The 17,567-nt window shown below is 41.1% G+C and overlaps 1 protein-coding gene across 1 annotated transcript in view; it reads right to left on the bottom strand.

The window, feature by feature from the left end:
- Positions 1-17,567, bottom strand: part of prex2 (phosphatidylinositol-3,4,5-trisphosphate-dependent Rac exchange factor 2) — a 95,155-nt gene that overhangs the window by 63,015 nt on the left and 14,573 nt on the right. The window contains exons 3-9 of the mRNA XM_044339479.1: positions 11,860-11,931; positions 10,652-10,774; positions 8,981-9,085; positions 6,484-6,585; positions 5,421-5,582; positions 2,235-2,368; positions 1,182-1,285 (exon numbers count right to left, since the gene is read on the bottom strand). Coding sequence (XP_044195414.1) covers positions 1,182-1,285; positions 2,235-2,368; positions 5,421-5,582; positions 6,484-6,585; positions 8,981-9,085; positions 10,652-10,774; positions 11,860-11,931 — 802 coding nt within the window. The remainder of the gene's footprint in view (positions 1-1,181; positions 1,286-2,234; positions 2,369-5,420; positions 5,583-6,483; positions 6,586-8,980; positions 9,086-10,651; positions 10,775-11,859; positions 11,932-17,567) is intronic.

Genomic DNA, 17,567 nt, shown 5'->3' with positions numbered 1-17,567 from the left:
CCTTTTTTTTATACAGTAGTGTGTGCTCTGCTTTCCAAAAACAACATTCATTATAAAGCTATTGAGAAAAATATACTATATCATAGTGTAAACACTCAGTCTAGACTCATTTTTCCCAGCTCTAGTGCCGGCCCTCTACTGAGTGCTTCATTGATTATCGCTCCTCTCCTTTAATGAGATAAACGAGTGGACACAGATGCACAAGAAGAACCATCCATCAGTGTTATTTACAACTGAGTCCTCAGAATACTCCCTCAGAGCTGATGGCTACTTGTGATTCACTACCTACACTCATATATAGATGTTAAGAATGTCAAAACCTCCAGCGAATGGAAATGAACTCTTGACCGTTGGTTGAATCTCCATCATTATTTCCATCTCTTAGCAACATTTCAAATGCCTCCCCAGCTCTGACCTCTGATGTTCCCCTCTGAGGGTGTAACATAAAGCAAACCATTACAATCATCAATTACAATCATGTCTAAAAGCATCTACAATGCGGTGTCCTTTATATGGTAAGCCTCGAGGGTGTATTTTTTTTTCAACTTCGGGCAGCAAGTGTGTGCCTGGGAAAGAGTCGCGGCGCTTTCATTACGTAGGAATCTGAGCTAAAATACTCCTGTCGCCCTGGATCTCAGATTGAGATCTCCCGCCTGTGGTGCAGAACACCCACGAGTTACTGCACCACCGCCTGCCTTGTGTGTTTATCCTCCCTCTCCAGACCCAAACCCATCCATCTCTCACCAAAAACACCCAATATTACTGCCCATCTAGGTCTGCTGGAAAGGAAATGATGGCTTCTACAAATACAAATGATAATCAGTGGCTATGTGAGGCCAAGAGACACAAGCGCTCAAGTTCACCATGTACCAGAAGCAGCACAGACTCAAGGATATGTAACTTTAGATGTCTAAAAAAAATGTTTATAGGTAAACGTTATTTTTCTATCGTCGATCCAAGTGTAAAATCACACAGTTATCCAGCAGTTTAGGCCCCGGAGTATGTTGTCAACTTTCCCGTGTGGGTTATTATGGTATATTTTCGAACTCCTGCTGCCAGAAGTGCTGAAATAAAAAATGAAGATCTGAAAGCGAGTGAGCAAATAAAGAGAAAGAAAATCTAACTATGTAAACATACATTAGTCCATAATAAATGTTGGATCTTTTTACAGGATCACTCACCCGTGCCATCGTCCACATTTTCGACTTCCATCACCTCTGTGTTAATTCTGCCTCTGAACAGGTAGCGAGGACCCTCGGTGGCCGTCTTGCTGTTTTTTAAACGCCTTGAATAAAGTGTAAAAACAAGCAAACAAGGTTTAATCATTTCATTGCATACTGAATAATTAGTCTCATTCACAGTTCATTCAGAATTACACAACTCTGATGTTTATCCACATGCGCTAACCAAATTAGGTCATGAAAAAGTATCCAATTTAGACAAATTACTGAAATTGAGGTCAATAAAAGTTATTTTCTTTCTTCCTTTTTCTTTCTTTAGTCAGTGAATGGGTTTGTTTTTATGTTCCACCATCAGACACTACACTGTATACAGCAGGTAAAAGAAAATCAGAGCTGGCAGCTGCCTGGCTGGTGGTGGGGGAACAAAAGCTGTCAAAAGAACATACAATGGACGTAGCAACATTGTTAGCAGCTGCATCAGCAGCTCAGTGTGAGCAGCACTGACCCGCCAAAATAGAAACTAGTTTATACAGAGAAGACTATTCATCAAGTGTTCTGCCCGCAGACGCACAACAATAGTTGGCAATCAGCAAGAGTTTCCTGACTCAATTTGCACTGATCGTAATATACGCCAGAAATGTACAGATAAGTCAGCAGTAAAAGGAAATGAGCATGTGTCCAGAGATGACGTTTAATCTCGAGTAATCACATATCCCAGTTTGAAGTGAAGTGAAAAAACATTTTCTCACATGTCTCCTCTAAAGCATGAACTTTCTTTCTACTCCCTCATGAAAAACTAAAATTCTTCCCACAGTGCACTGCTCCCTTTTCTTTAAAAAAGTAAAGGAACTGGTGCTGTGAATTATTTATACAGCCTGTGCTCTAAATGCTCTGTAGGAGTATAGAGACCGAAGGAAATTACAAATTTGCATAAACAGAATTTTTATTCCTTCTCCTAAAAAAAAAAAAAAAACACACTCTAATTAGAATTTAAATTCATCTTCTGCTTTGTGGATTTTGTCTGTAGAGTAATGAATACAAAAATCAAAACACCTGTTTTTCTTCTTGCAATAGACCAGAAGCTTGTCAAACAGAAAGAAAATCCTCTCTTGTATGTTTCCAGCGGAAATCTTCAGCAGGACACCCTGCATGAGCATCTCAGTGCATGTATCTGTGATATTGGAGCCCTGGAAACAGACATGTGGAAGCAAAAGTTAAACAGAGAGTAAAACAGATGCTTAGACATATAGATGGACACAGAAGTTTTTCAAACAGGCAAGTAGTGTTGATGTGAAAGTTTCATTTAGGATTTTTTTTTTCTTTTTAGAATTTAGAATTTATTTCTGGTCTGCATATACAAATTTGTTTAAAAGAGAAAGTTTCTATACTTTAGAAAGGTTTCTACAAATCGTTTCTATACCATTGAATGTTCACATATAGTGTCTGAACAGGAGGAGGGATTAAAAAGCCCAACCTTTCCTGTTCCTTTTCTCAGGGGTCTGTAAAAACACCCCCCGCTTCCTCGGAGCAGATTGCTCTGGGACTTTAAAACGCGCGGCTGTTAATAGCTTCTATAGAATAACATCCCGTCCAGTCAAACTATGTGTGTTGCATTGTCGCGCCTGGTCACCATACTGGTTGGGGTTCCTGCTGCAAGTGATAAAATGTGCTGTCTTTTCCCTTACCTTGCCTGCTCTGGGAATTTATGTACCACGTTTGATCGGCCCTTCAGAGCTAAAAATAACTCCCATGCGCACAGAGCCGGAAAATGTGCTAAGCATTTCCTCCTGTTGGAGACATCAGCGGGCCAAAACCTATCCCGCTTTTTCCTTCTTTCTCGCCTCGCCTTTTTTATTCTCCTTTTCCTCCCTTCCCTTCTGCTGATCATCTCTCACTTTTTTTCCCCTCTTCTTGATTCCCCGGTCTATTCCTCTATCTCTTTCATTCCTTCCCCCACACTTTTTTTTTTATTCTCCCGCTCTTTCAGGGCCTTTTAACTCCCCAGCCCATGACCAGATGTTAAACTAATTTGCAGCCAGTAAATGTGTGCACACCAGACATGGAAAGGCCAGCTTGTCTTGGTCACTTGAAGGGGCCAATAGCAACACCACATTGGTCCAAGCTTTAGATCTGCATTTCCTAAATGGAAGAACCAACACTTCCCCTTTGTGTTTCATGTGCTTTCAACAGAGCACCTAGCCTATTTACCTCTTTTTGGTACAGCTTTCTTTGGTTTTTATTTTTCTCTGCAACATTTCTCTTCACATCAATCTTGTTCCAAGCCAAAGCCCAACAGCAGAGGGTGTATTCAGTCTAAAACTTAAGCAACACTTTAAACCCTCAGTCATCTGTTTCATCTAAATTTCAACCCTCTATTTTTATAGTCAGACAACTGCCAGGCATAACAGCTGCAGAAAAGGATAAAGAATGAGAAATGACAAAGTGGGATATGCCATTAATTAAGGGAAAAGTATAGTAAAAAGGTTTGTATTGAACTCTGAAGAGGTATTTGTCAATTAGCTGAGGAGATGAGAGGAGAGAATGCTTTAACTAAGGGAGCCAAATCAAGCAAACTCCACAACTCAAGTAGTTTTTAAGAACACTAATTAAACTCAACAACAGAACAGAATGTGAAGTGAAACACAAGTGGAAACTACTACCCTCTGCTCTAAAATTAACATATTTTATTTCTATGGTACGCAGTGACAAAACACAGACACTTGCAGCCGACTGGCAATCACCGCCCTGACAAGTGCTGGCAGTCGTCACCATGGTGACCACGGCGGGCCATCGCCCCGTCTCTCCCACGCGAGGTGAACCTGCCAGGATGCCCCGAGGGCAGCCAGCTGTGTAGCAGGTCAGCGCTAACAAGCAATCAGTCGGGCGGAGGAGCAGGAACGGAAAAACAGCAGCTCTCACAATCACTCCTCATCCCTCCATCATTCCTCAAACACCCACACAGAAATGCAAGATGCAACCATCACTCAGCTCTCTCACTTTTTTTTCCCCCCCTGTTTTTCTCCGTCTTAGTTTCATCTCATTTAGAGCTTCAGAGCCTGGCGTGCAGCACTCGGAGAGTCCTGCTCCAGAATGAGCTAATGTTTACAATTAATAAATGTGCTGAGGGGAAACCGCAGAGTAGCTACAGCCAGGACTGTGTCGAGTACAAGATATGTCACCCCACCCAACACTGAACCTCATACTGATCACACTTCTATTAGATTTTTAGCTGTCTGTGCGTGTATGTGTGTGAATGTAGACACCTAATATCTGTAGTGTATATTTTCCTCTCCTATTTAACTGCAAAACTGATTTTGTATATACATTCTAAACAATATGTCTAAATCCATCAGAAGCTTTATTTTTTTGGTCTGTTTCTATATTAATTGATTCAAGATGTTTATTTTGACATAAAGGTTGCCCCACTATTCATATTCCTGTAGTATATTTTACTGTGAAGCAAAAAAACTTACTAAAAGCCTTTCTAAACACCCTTCTAATACTATACCAACACTCCTATGTTGTCAGTGACCCTAAAACAGCACACCCAGAAAAATTTGAACATCTTGCTCACATGCAAGGAAGTCTGATTGTGCTCTGCAGTATCTTGTCTTACTCACATCTGTTGAAAGCTTGTGTTGTATTACACCTTAGTCAGAGCCTCTATCAACACTCGCAGCGTCTCTTTGTCTGCATGTGTACAGGAAGCCTTCAAGACCCCTTTGCATGAAGCTAGGTCAATTACATAAGCATCCCAGCCTCTTGCTTTACAATTACCACCACCGTTTCCTCTTTCCAACCACCACTAGGCCTACTGACCCCTTATTAAGGCATCCCCCGGTATTCAGGAAGAAAACTAATCTAAAGGCAACCTCCTGACGAAGAAGTGCGGTCTAACTGATGATGATTGGATCGGTCACCCTAAAGCATTTAACTACAGGCTCATCCAGGCGGAAAGAATTTGGCCATTGTGAATACAAGTCATTGTTCCCAGGGAGAACAAGAAAGCTTAAAAGGCTACAAAAGTCACGCCACTTCGAATTCTTGTTGAATTGCTGGAATAAGTCTAAGTGGCTTTAAATAAGTCATGACTTTGAGATTTGGGGGGACAAAAAACTTGCAAGCCTACTCTGACATAATAGGACTACGTAGCACCAGTCCTTGTAGCCATTTAAATTGAACTTACTGGATAAGAATCAAATTATTAAACACACTGTGCTGAGTTAAGTTGAGGACTACCTCCCAGCCCTCGATATGGGACTGCCATTCTTCCAGAATCTCCAACTTTTCCATCTGTCTCTTGGCTTCGTTGATGCTGGAGCACACCGCCTTCATCACTTGCAGAGACTCCTGCACCAAGGCATAGTCGTTGTGCTTTTTTGGGGTCCTCTTCAGCAGCTCCTGTATATGTAAAGACCACATGAGTTCACACACACACACACACACACACACACAAAATCATGTTACATGATAGTACAGATGCACACAAGTGTCAAATGTGGCTCTGAATCATAATTTTCATGGCATGAAAAGCATGAAAAGAAAACATGTTTCATGTCCACTCCTCACCTTCTAGTGGTTCCTGTGTTTAGTGGTTAAAACCCCTGCTACTGCATGCCATGCTCTAGCAAAAGCCATAGCAATCTCTGCATCTATAGTCTAAACACAGTGTGTCAGCTACTATATGTCTGATTTACACTGTTCAGGATATATCTGCAGCCACTGATGGCTATCTCTGGCATCTTACAGAGAGGAGGAGGCCCCGGCAGCTGTAAGACTTCAAATGGCAGAGCATCAGGTTACCCCCTTATTATTATTATTACATCTCTGTGCCCCGTCCTGGTGGCTGTTTAGAGAACGTCTGGGTGAATTAATAGATCATAACAAGATGAATGGGACGGGACAGCTCAGATCACCGACTCAAACAAGCCTTTGAAAGTGTATTTCGTTTCGCTCACGTTTCACGTTGGGAAATGGAAATTTCAAAACTAACATCTGAGAGTGCAGGTATGAATGAACCCAGTCACAGAGTCTGAATGTGCAGCTGGGCAGGGGAGGTGATGAGAGGTCTTGTGTTATTCCTACAATGCGGTTGTGCTGGGGAACTAAAGCAGAGACGTGTCAGAATACGAAACCAGTGTTTCATTAGCGAGGGAAAGGTTGATGCGTATAAGATGGGACAGCCCTAACTAATGACTAGGTGGTGGTCGATGAAAAGAGGGGTAAAAGGTGCCCTAGAGAGGTGGCACAAGGGTGTGGTGTCTCCATAATGCATGGTTAGGATTCACAAGGCCATACTCACTCTGAGCAGCAGTGGGTACTTGCAGATCCTCTGAATAGGAGCTACCAGGTAACCCTCCAGTGGGACCTCTGTATTTTTTCTGCCTCCTAGCAACATGCAGTTCTGGAGGAGATGAGAAGAAAAGAAAGGAGAGCAGAAAAGATTTCAGATTTCCCATAAACTGCCCATACTTCCCATACCTTTTGCCTTCAGTTGATCAGAGTCACCTGTATGTGCCAGGCTACAGGTTACTAGCAGAGCCTGACCGATACTGGATTTTTGGGGCAGATGCTGATGCTAATATTAGGGTGTAAAAAAATATCGATATAGCAGCCAATATAACTTTTAAAAAAATAGAGAAAATATCGGCACATATCAGACAACATATACACCGATACCAATATGATACCAATATATCTGTGATAGGCCAATATCGGCTGATCCCATATATATCGGTTGGGCTCTAGTTACTAGGTCAACTGCTAATATTCACTCTCACCTCCCTCTCACCTAAAATTTAGATGAGGTGGTATATTACAGTGTAAACAATAAAACAGGTTTTATAGCAGCCAGTAGGCCAAAGGTTTAGTGGAGGTTAGCGGATATCCCCACCCTGGTCACCGCAGTGACCTGAGCTATATTAGCCCATTGCCAAGTGCAGGATGGAGGGTAACATGAGATCCATATGGCCCTGGTGGAAGGCTAGGTCACATAAAGGTCAAGGCTATAAAGACCTCATTAACTCAAAGTCAATTAATATATTTTCCTCTTCAGGTTCCCTAGATTAAAGGTACACATGAACAGTAAATCAGACTTAAGAGCTTTCGCAGTCACTCTTCTCTGATGGTGTGTATAGCATGAGTGTGTTTCATTTCTCATTCCATCAATTACAGTCAAAGTAAAGGTCATATGTGTCACCACGGAACCTGCCAATCTATACGAGTGAGTGTGCGGCCGTACTCTGGTTCTTCTGGGCGGGTAACTCTGCTGTAGATCTCGATTTCAAAGCGCTCTGTTTTTTATGGAAGTCTTAAAACATGAGGGGGTGATGGGGTGTAGTGATACAAGTGTGTGCCACTCTGAGGCTACGGAGTAGAGGTGAGAAGGACTAGCGTTATAAACTGTCAAAGCCTAGGAGAAACAAGACTAGGTCATGGCTGGACCGTGTATGAAATACTAGAGGGCATGGACATTGCCAGCATTTTCAAGATGTTTGTTTTTAAGTTTAAGCTTATTTATTTGTATAGCACTTTTCATGCAGTAGTTGTAACTCAAGGTGCTGTACACATAAGAGGAACCATAAAAATACTTCAAAAACATTGCACAAGATTTTGGGTGTAGGTTATATGGTGCTGTTGTAAGAAGGATTGAGTTAATGTTTAGACTATTTTTTATGTTTTATATACTATTTCACTTACCCAAAACCCAAAAAATAGTTTTAAATCCAGTAAAAACATCAAGTTAATCATTAACGCTAATAATACAGTGTGTTTCATGTGTCTAAATTTTGCATTCGTAAATGTATTTGTCATATTGCTTTAATTTTATTTACCATGAACACGGAAGTGATTTTTAAAAATACACTAGATGCATGTAAGATGAGGAAATTCTCTCTCTTCTCAAATAGGCATTATTTGGATAAACTGTAATCTAAATGGTTACTTTCTCACCTGAGAAAATATTTAATAAAGTGACATATTAACAGTCCTACAGCAAAAATTACAACAGACTAATCTACGCCATTGCATTGCTGTTGGTCGGTGCGAAATGTATTCTGGGATACTTAGCTAAGGTGGTATTCGGCCGACTGATGGTGTGACTTCATCACTCAACTACTCAGTCAGTCAGTCAGTCAGTGTCAGTTGCAGTTATAGGTCTGACCTTGCTGTTGCAGTCCAGCCAAAAAGTGAAAAGTATGAACAGAGGACAAAAGACTGTAAACAGCATTAAGTGAAGATGTGTGAAAGGCAATGGAGGGGGGAAAAAAGAGTGAGCATTTTTGACCTCCCTGAGTGCACACAATGCACTCACAAACACACACAGACACATTTTAGCGAGCCAGCAGTGGGGATGTAGTCATCTTTTGTTCTAGCAACATGATGCTCCCCGTGGAAGTGAAAGTCTCACAGAGTGTCGGGACAGGAAGAGGGAATCCGCCCACACAAGGGGCAGAGTCACATCAGCTGTCAGACACACTGGAACATAAAGTACAAGGTTTTACACTGTCCAGCTGCCATGTGTGGGTGACTGTGTGTTTGTATGTTTAAGAGTGTGTGTTTGTGTTACAGCTTTGATGTGTGAGCAGTTCTCAAATCACAATTTCAATCACTCATGACCCCACTTGGACCCTAAACTTTTACCCTTTCAGCAAAAATTGAAACTGGTTTCTCAGGCTTGGACTTAAATATTGACCTTTTAAGACTTAACTGCGCCTCCTTCAGCACCGTTTGAAGTATGTAAGCAATTGAATGCATGTTACAAATTGTACATTACGTGCACGTTTACGGTCCCTTCTCACCAATAAACATGTCCGGACGCTCCGGATCTTATTGAGCTCCAGCAGCAGCCTCTGGGCCTTCTCATGATTTCCACAGTATTCATCATAAATCTGGAAACGGCTCCTCTGCAATAGCCAGAGACAGACAAGGTGAGAAAGATGCAAGAAAAATAAAACAATGTCATTTCAGAGATAAGGTGAAAGAAGAAACAGGGCGACAAAGCCAAGAAGAGAAAAAGAAAAAGAGAGGATAAAAAACAGGATGAGGCAATACAGACGACAAATTTACAGACTAAAAAATAAAGAAAAATAAGAGAAAAAGGCAGAAATAGACAACAGAGCAAACAACTGAATTATAGGATTCACAGTAGGTATGGATTCATCTCTCTCCTGAAATATATAATGTATATAGCGTGGAGGGGGGGGCTGCAATCCTATCCTGTCATCTGCCGTGCAGCAATATGACCGATGACTTTCCACCAAAGCAGTTCTGATGACATTCATACTCCATTGTCTTTGACAGGCAGCAAAGGGACCAGACCACACAGCCTCTATATCACTCACTACAAAGTCACTACAGAGCAACAAAAATAGTGCATGGTCCTCAACCATGCTGCTCTGCCGAAGAGGACAAAGCTGGTGATGTGGGGAGTTGTCATAACAACAAGCATTAGCACTCACAAAAACACAACTTTATGATTAAGTGTACATGATGCTCTTCTTTGTGAATCATGTTTTCTAAGAAGTGAGTTTAGGTACTCTTAAATTAAGGATTTTTTTGGATTTAGGGATTGGTTTTACTGTATTCCAAAAGGGAGGAGTGTAGTCTTTACTCAGCATGAGCCAATTTGCAGGCCTGAATCACACAGGATTTGAGCGGTCCAGTGTCCAGCTGGCATAGTTTTTACCTATTTGTGTTTCTGTAGTAAAGTTAGATTGTGTAATTTTTTCTTGGAACATTTAGAGCGTCAACAAATCAATGAAGAGAAGGAAACTTTGAAAAATCTGGAGAATAAGAGAAGGAAAAAGAGGGGAGAAAAAGAAAATTTTGTCCAAGTCTTATCTCTGTGGGCTCACATGATCACGCATTACTGAATTGTGGTCGTAAGTCATGTGTTTTCAGTTATACTCCGAATTATATCCCATTCTCTCAATGAGGTCATCTCATCATAAACCGAACTATACCATCTGTACAGCTAGATCGTCTCTCTTTCACCTGTATCAACATCAGCCTGCCGCCCATACTGGCAGACAAGTCGTCTTAAGCCGAACAGAAGGATGGTTAGATTTATTAGACTTTGAAACCTATTATATGCCAGCGTGCCTCAAGGCTCTGCATCAAAGAAATGTGATATATGGTGGGGGTAAGCAGTATATCAGAGCTCTATCAAGCGCATCACACATGTGCGCTCTCTCATCACAGTTAATCCAGAGAGATATATTGACAACATGTGGCGTATCTTATCATTTTCAGCTGCACAGTAAGGCATAACTGTGAATTTAAGCTCTGATAGTAAAGTAGGAGAGAAATTTGTCAGATTTCAGGCTCCAGTGGGCATGCATCAATTTGACTGAGCTAAAAGAGCTTGGACGAGATGGTGACCTGATAATTAAAGGTTGGGTGATGACATTCAACTCGCAAGAGAGGAAGCACTAAGTAACGGCAGCTGTATCGGAGCATGTGTTACTTACAAAGTGCAAGAAGCAGCGACCGATTTCATGGTGAGCATGAGGGTCAGGCTGGAGCAGCTCTTCCACCATCGACAGGAAGTCTTTGTGAACGGCCAGAATCTCCTCAATGTTGGAGAATAAAACCTGAGGGAGAAAAAGGATATAAAGCCAGTGGATTGTCACAAATAAAACTAAGTAACTGTTCGTTTTTGGCATATTTGGAAGCATTTTTCTTCTCCAGCATAGTTCCTGCAGTTGCCGGCGACCAGCCTGAATCAATACTTTGGCATATACTGCTTCTTTTTGTGGCCAGTGGTGCTTGGCGAGGGAATGTCTGATGCCACAAAGCACAGAATGAGGTTTCTTTGTTATGGGCATCTCGAATGAGAAGTCTTTGATATTTGAATTTCAAACATTATTAAAGATATTTTAACAGAGAAGCTAAAAAAGGAACACATTTCTAAGATCTTTGGTGTGGAAACTGTGCCTTCATGTGGTGGTTACTTTTGCCCCCTTTTATGCAACTTTTGTGGTGATATTAAAGGACAAAACAATATACTGACTCTTGATGGAGAAAAAGGGCTTCGTAACGCCAGTGAAATAAAATAGAGACATGAAAACCAGACGGGTCTTTTATGGTTGTTTTACTAAAAACAGGAAAAAATCTGGTAATATTTGATCAACGCATTTCCATTCTGGAGGACTGGATGTCATTCAGTTGCTTTGTGACATCATAGCTTGCTGCTGCCCAACCCCGTAATGACCCCCGTTACTAAAACCCTCTCCGTACAGCATGTTCCCAAACAAAACATGGCATGGGTAGACATATTCCAAAACACGGGAGATGCAGTAAATATCCTCTAAATGTGTGTTTACCTTCAAGAGTAAGCAAGCTCACTGAGACAGTTACAGACACTCCCACTGTGAGAGAGCATCCTTTATTATCCTCCAGCCGGAATCATTTATAAATAGATTATATTTACAGCTGCTTCCTGGATCGCCCCCGACTTCTTTCTCCATTCAGAACTTGACTATTTTAAGTTGAAAGAGCACCCTAAACAAGGGACTCACTTTATGTAGTTTCCAGTGTAATTTCCGGCCCTGTCATGTATCAGGTTACTGTATGGTAATAAGGTTTGTGTGCAGAGTGTCGTAGTGAAAGTCAATTGCCCTTAACATTTACCCGAATCTTAATTATACGGTCACATACCTCACAGATTGACCCTCACCTTAACTGTTTCCTCTGTGATGTTCTTGTCGATTTTGGTGGCTGCATACTGGTTAAGACGATGTAGGAACACCTGAAGGAGGGCAGAAAATGAAAAGCAACAGTTAACACTTTCGAACTAGCCCCAGGATTAAATTACGTTTTGGCGTCTGACGGTTTGTACCTTTAACAGGCCAAACAGAAGGCTTTGTGTGCAGCTGCAACACTTGGCTGCCAGAGCAAATTGGTAACCATCACAATGGAGACCTGATACACACGAAACACAATCTTTGCGCTGGATGAAAAAAAAAAAAAACATAATAATTGCAGCGCATGGTATTTCAAAGGCGAAGTTAAGTGGCTGGGGATGGGAGCTGGAGAGGCCAACAGTGTGTGTGAATTGAGATGGATGGGAAGTGCTCTTACTTTCTTCAGTCCCTAAGGACGCTGGTTCCCAGGCTGCTTCACCGCACATGCCCTCAACAACCTATTTAATGCTTCAGGGCACTTTCTGAGAATGGCAAATCAAGAAGGTGTGCTTCGAATGTATTTTTAAAATGTGACTAAGGAGAAATTAGACATTTTCTGAACTCTGCCTGAGGGGGAGCTTTTAAAGAAGAGGGCATCCATCAACAGGTACCAGACAAGAATCTTTATGTTTATATGTGCAATGTTTAGAAAACAGCTCGGCAGACAGACATCTATCTTCAGTAGAAAGCTCTGCGGAAAAACAAATTGGCAGCATCACACTTTGATTATGATTGATGTTTTTTATGCACTTCACTTCGGGGAAGCTATGATGAAATCCAAAGCAAGGCTCGAAAATCAAAACTTTCATAAAATATAAAGTACATGAGAAATTATATTCAATTGCGCTGAATTTTATCTTCATCAAACCTGCTGCTTGCTTGCGTGATGTTAACAACACCATCCCTCATGTTCATATTGCTGTCAAATTTGAATGACAGCAAATTAAGCAACAGGAAAAAAAACGTCCTTGGCGTAACATCACAAAATCACACTTGTTCTTGTCTTCCCCACATTTGTTTTCATTTCCCATATCACACAACTAACTTAATTTACCCTCAAAATGGCTAAAAAGACAGTAACTCAAGTAAGATAAAAGCAGAGCAGAGACCTCTAAGTAGAGGACTGGAACATGTACTTGGCTTTCAGTATGCCAAACCTGATTCATGACACTGAAGATAAATTAACCAAATGAAAGAAAAGTGAGGCAAATATTTTTTACTTTGGCCAGCAGTCTGAAATCGACTGTGACCGCCATAAAACCTTTTAGAAGACAGAGTTCCCAGAATGCAACAGGGCTGTCAAAACTCAAATTATGACTTAAATGGCTTGTCACTGATCACATCAGTCCTCACACAAATCCAACACAGCTTGAGAGACAACATAATAACACTGGTACAGCACAAAAGATTCTGACACACACACACAAAAAAAACACTCCAGGAGCACAAAAACATCATTTCATGGTGTAGTATGACACAAACCGACAACAGCAGCTCCCGAAACACACCAACACGATCAAACTCCACGCTGAAAGGAAGTGTGATGTGTGCAGTCGCTGTTAGTGAAGTAAGAAGTTACATCTGTCTTTGCAGTTGACCCTAACCGTGGGCATCCCTTTACTGCCCCACTGAGGGCCATAATGCCATCTGTTGCCTGATGCAGCCGCACAGCAGGCAGCCTGACCTGCATAGTTAACATGATACAACCACAAAGCATATAAACAGCTTACTTTAATGAGCACACGAGCCAAGAATTATTTCTTTACACCAAGATCTAAGAGAGCCGTTCTGACTACTGTGTGCTTATTGAAAAGTTTCAGTTGATTAATTGTGAACAAATGTGAAGGTGATGGGGCTAAATCAGTGGTGAAAAGCTCCCATTTGGAACTGATTACCAAATGTTCTGTTAACTTTCTAAGAAAAACAAGTTGACATGAAAAAATGAAACTGAAATCATCTTAATCACAACTCGCTGACGTCAAGCAACACTTCAAAATGAACTGTATAAGTGAATGCTTGAATCTGGGCTTGTGGTTGGAAAAAAAAAAAAGGGAGCTTAAATAATCAGCCTCTTTGTTGCGGGCCAACTCCACGCTGATTACCATTCTGTAGCTGCCTTGCCTTGCAAACTCTGCCCCGCTCACAAGCATTAGCATTTGATTAGCAAGTCTAATATGTACAAACACGGAGCAGACTGCAACAGGCCCTCGCAAAGGCCTGACAGGGCTTACAGTATAGGACCTTCGCTGAGCAAGAGTAGTTCTAATTTGCATCAAAACCGTGCTTCCTATCATTGATGTGTGACATCAAACATGTGTTCATTAGGGAGTCCATCACTTCGGTTTTAATAATGAAGAGTCTATTCAACAGGAAATAATCACTATATCTGCAAAGCACTAATTATGCTATATATCTACAGCTATGGGGAGCCACACTGCAGATGCTTATCAGAAGTAAACAACATAAGAAAAAGCACAGGGCAATGAAGTGCAGGGACTAGAAATCTGATTGGATGGAGATAATAAATTGTGTTATCAACCAAAAGATAAGAGAGTGTTTGTTTTCGAAGCACAGAAAACTGAGTCAGGACGCACAAAAGTCAGAACAATTAAATTGAGACAGGGATCGTGTTATTCCTTGAATTTGTGCACAGTTTAAACTTGAGTTGTGGAAACGAACATGTCTCCTTCTAAAGAGAGAGACAGCCAAGACTGCCTTGTTGATGTCATTAAGAGGCTGATCCTGGAACAGCTCCAGAATGGGAAGCTGACTGAATTTATGGACGCAATAACAGTACCCAGGGTGACTGTGAATATAAGCCTGTTTCCAGGTTTGTACAGTACCTGACAGCCCTGCAGTATATAAATGTACAGGTCATTTGCAAAAGTCTTATTGTACTGTATCTAAATATAACATTTTATGAGTCATCCAAAGGATTTGTCTCCTGCTTGCATCACCAAGCAGAGCATCTGCTCTCTGGTTTAAAGCTTTGAGAGCAAGGGAGTATTGACAGAGCTGCCTATGATTCTAATAATTGCTAACTTGAAACAAATTGCAGTTAAGAGGATTTTTTTTTTTTTTTGCAATAATTTCAAACCAAAAGCATGCAGAAATGCAGAAGGAAAGCTGAAATGATGAAGACTCAGCCATGACTTTTCTCAGGCAGACTTCAGATAAATAGCTTAAAGCCCATTCATAAGTAACACATTTCCTAAATCCACCACAGTTGCTGTCTTTGTCCTCACACTCAGTAACAACCGATTGAATTCCAGCGGGACACGTTTTGTTCCCTAGGACTGGATGTGCTTTCTTGCAGGAATCCACCGTGTCTGGGCACTGGTCACTACCGAATCACAAGCAGACTTTATTGCATTTTTAAGCTCAACAGGAGATGATGGTGATCCATGTCATGCCTTCTGTGACCAGAAATCATCAGACAGCTTGAACTGAGCATAAAATACTGATTTTGCAGTGCGAGTTTGAGGTTTTGAATAGTATAATTTAGTCAATCGCATCTAGATTAATGATGTTTGAACACATTTTCTTATTGCTACAATGCTCGGAAAATAACAGCTAAAAAGACAAAGAGGATAAAAAAAGTTGGAAAAGTTGGAAAAGTTGGCGTGTGAGTAGCCACTGACATATTTTTGCTGCAAGGGAATTGTTCTTTTACTTTCTACTTGTTGGACATATACACAACATCTATCCTTCATCACGTATCAACAGCATTCAACAAGGAAAAAAAAAACTCTCAGAGTCATTTTGTTCCCTGAGGCCCAGGTGTAATCACCTGGATTGTCACTCTGATAGCTGAAGGGAAGCTACACATTAAAACCCCATTAAAGTTTTCATTATTCCGCAGAGCAGATGGGTGTGATGAATAGATTGGTCCAATCACCACATGTGGCCCTACCTGCCATTAATCAACACTAGCTCACATGCTGTGGGCTACAGAGCCGTGGTTGGGGAAATCATGGCTCTACTGCCTGACACGGAAAATGGTTCGATTGAAAAAATTATGATAACAACCTGACCTTTACTGTCACACCAAAATTCAAATCAGAAAACTGAAATCAGGTTCAGAAAGCAAACCCGCAGGACAAATCAGAGACTTTTCCATCACAGAGTCAGTATGACTAAGCAGTTGGTTGGACAGAGTGGAAAAGTGTCTCAATCTAACATGAGTGACAGATCAGGAGGAGGGTGGCTGAAATTACACCTCACATCCTCTGGACTTCAGTGTCATGTACAGACAGGAGAGGCAAAGGGTCAAACGGATTGGCTTGAGGGCTGTTTCCATGACGACAGAGTGTCTCTTGAGCCAGCTAAGTTCAGGACACATTGTGAATGGACATCATTATGTAATGCCGTCAGCTCCGGCAACGCCAGATTGGAAAGATACAATCAGCGGAAGGCTATAGCCACTCCTCTTGTATATATTTATGTCTGAATGAATGTCAATGAAACAGATGAACAACACAGCACACAAGTTTGGCAAAAACAGAGGCTACTCACTTCCTCAAACAAGTAAACAACAATAATATAACAACAGGACAATAATGGACATTCCTGCTCTCCAAAATACAATGTGTGTACAGTGTATTTGCCAAGCCAGAGCAAGTGGTGGAATGAGTGGACGAGAGTGTGAAGAAAGTGCAAGAGAGGAAAAAAGTATGTCATTCATCATGTTTTACACCTGGCAGACTGAGCGGCGATGGGAATACAAATCCCACCCAGCAGAAAAGAGCACTAGATGGATCCAAAAGAACAAAAGGATGCAACAAATTGTTTGATAAAAAAAACAACAAAAAACAGAAAGCTTTCTAGCTGCTGCCATGCTGCAGAAATTAGTTTGAATCAAGCTAGCCTTAAACATCTGCTTAAGCATTTAAGTTAAAACCATTGGCAGGAACATGGGGTCTGTTTGATGTATTACATGCAAAACAATCATTTTAGGTCCCGGTGGATCAATTGGTTCAAATGTAGAACACCATGCTCTCACTGAAATGAAATCAAAAGTTCTGGAGTTGCTCTATTAAAATGAGTAAAAAAAAAAAAAAAAAGTTAAATACAATAATACATCTGTCAGCAAAATTTTATGAACTTATTCTGTTACCTGAGTTCAACTGCTTTTGCTGTAATGGGGAATCTATTGCTCACTATTGAAAAAGCTCCAGTGTGAGTTCATTGGCAGTGGCCACCAGTATAAACTGTCACTCTGGAAGAATGAATAGGCCTTTCTCAGAGTCTATTGGACAAACTGCCTCTTTTATCCACTGATGATTCACTGATTTGCTTTGTTGTCGCGACCTGGAGAGCTGGCAAACAAACACATACATCAACATCTTTTCCTACCTTTCATTTTATTTACTGAGAGTTGTTGCAAAAGAAAAGATGAAATCGTATCAACACATGCACAGGTAATCCATTGTATCCCAATCTGTGAAAGAGTCCTCTCTCGTTAACAAATAAAAAGACGAGACAAAGGCTATTCAAAGCCGGAGATGGAGACACAAACAACAGCTTCCGTACTGGAGTGAATCACTAGACTGTGAAGGTATGCTCATTAACGTGACAGTCTTTTTGAGCGCGCGCATGTGTGTGTGTGTGTGTGTCTCTTTGTCATACATCTGTTCCCCAGAAAAACAGTAAAAAGTACTGTAAAGGACTGTGATAACAGTTAAAAGACAGCAAGTAACAG

This window comes from Thunnus albacares, chromosome 21, assembly GCF_914725855.1.
Source record: "Thunnus albacares chromosome 21, fThuAlb1.1, whole genome shotgun sequence".
Classification (NCBI taxonomy): Eukaryota; Metazoa; Chordata; class Actinopteri; order Scombriformes; family Scombridae; genus Thunnus; species Thunnus albacares.
This window is presented reverse-complemented; position numbering and strand designations above follow the sequence as displayed.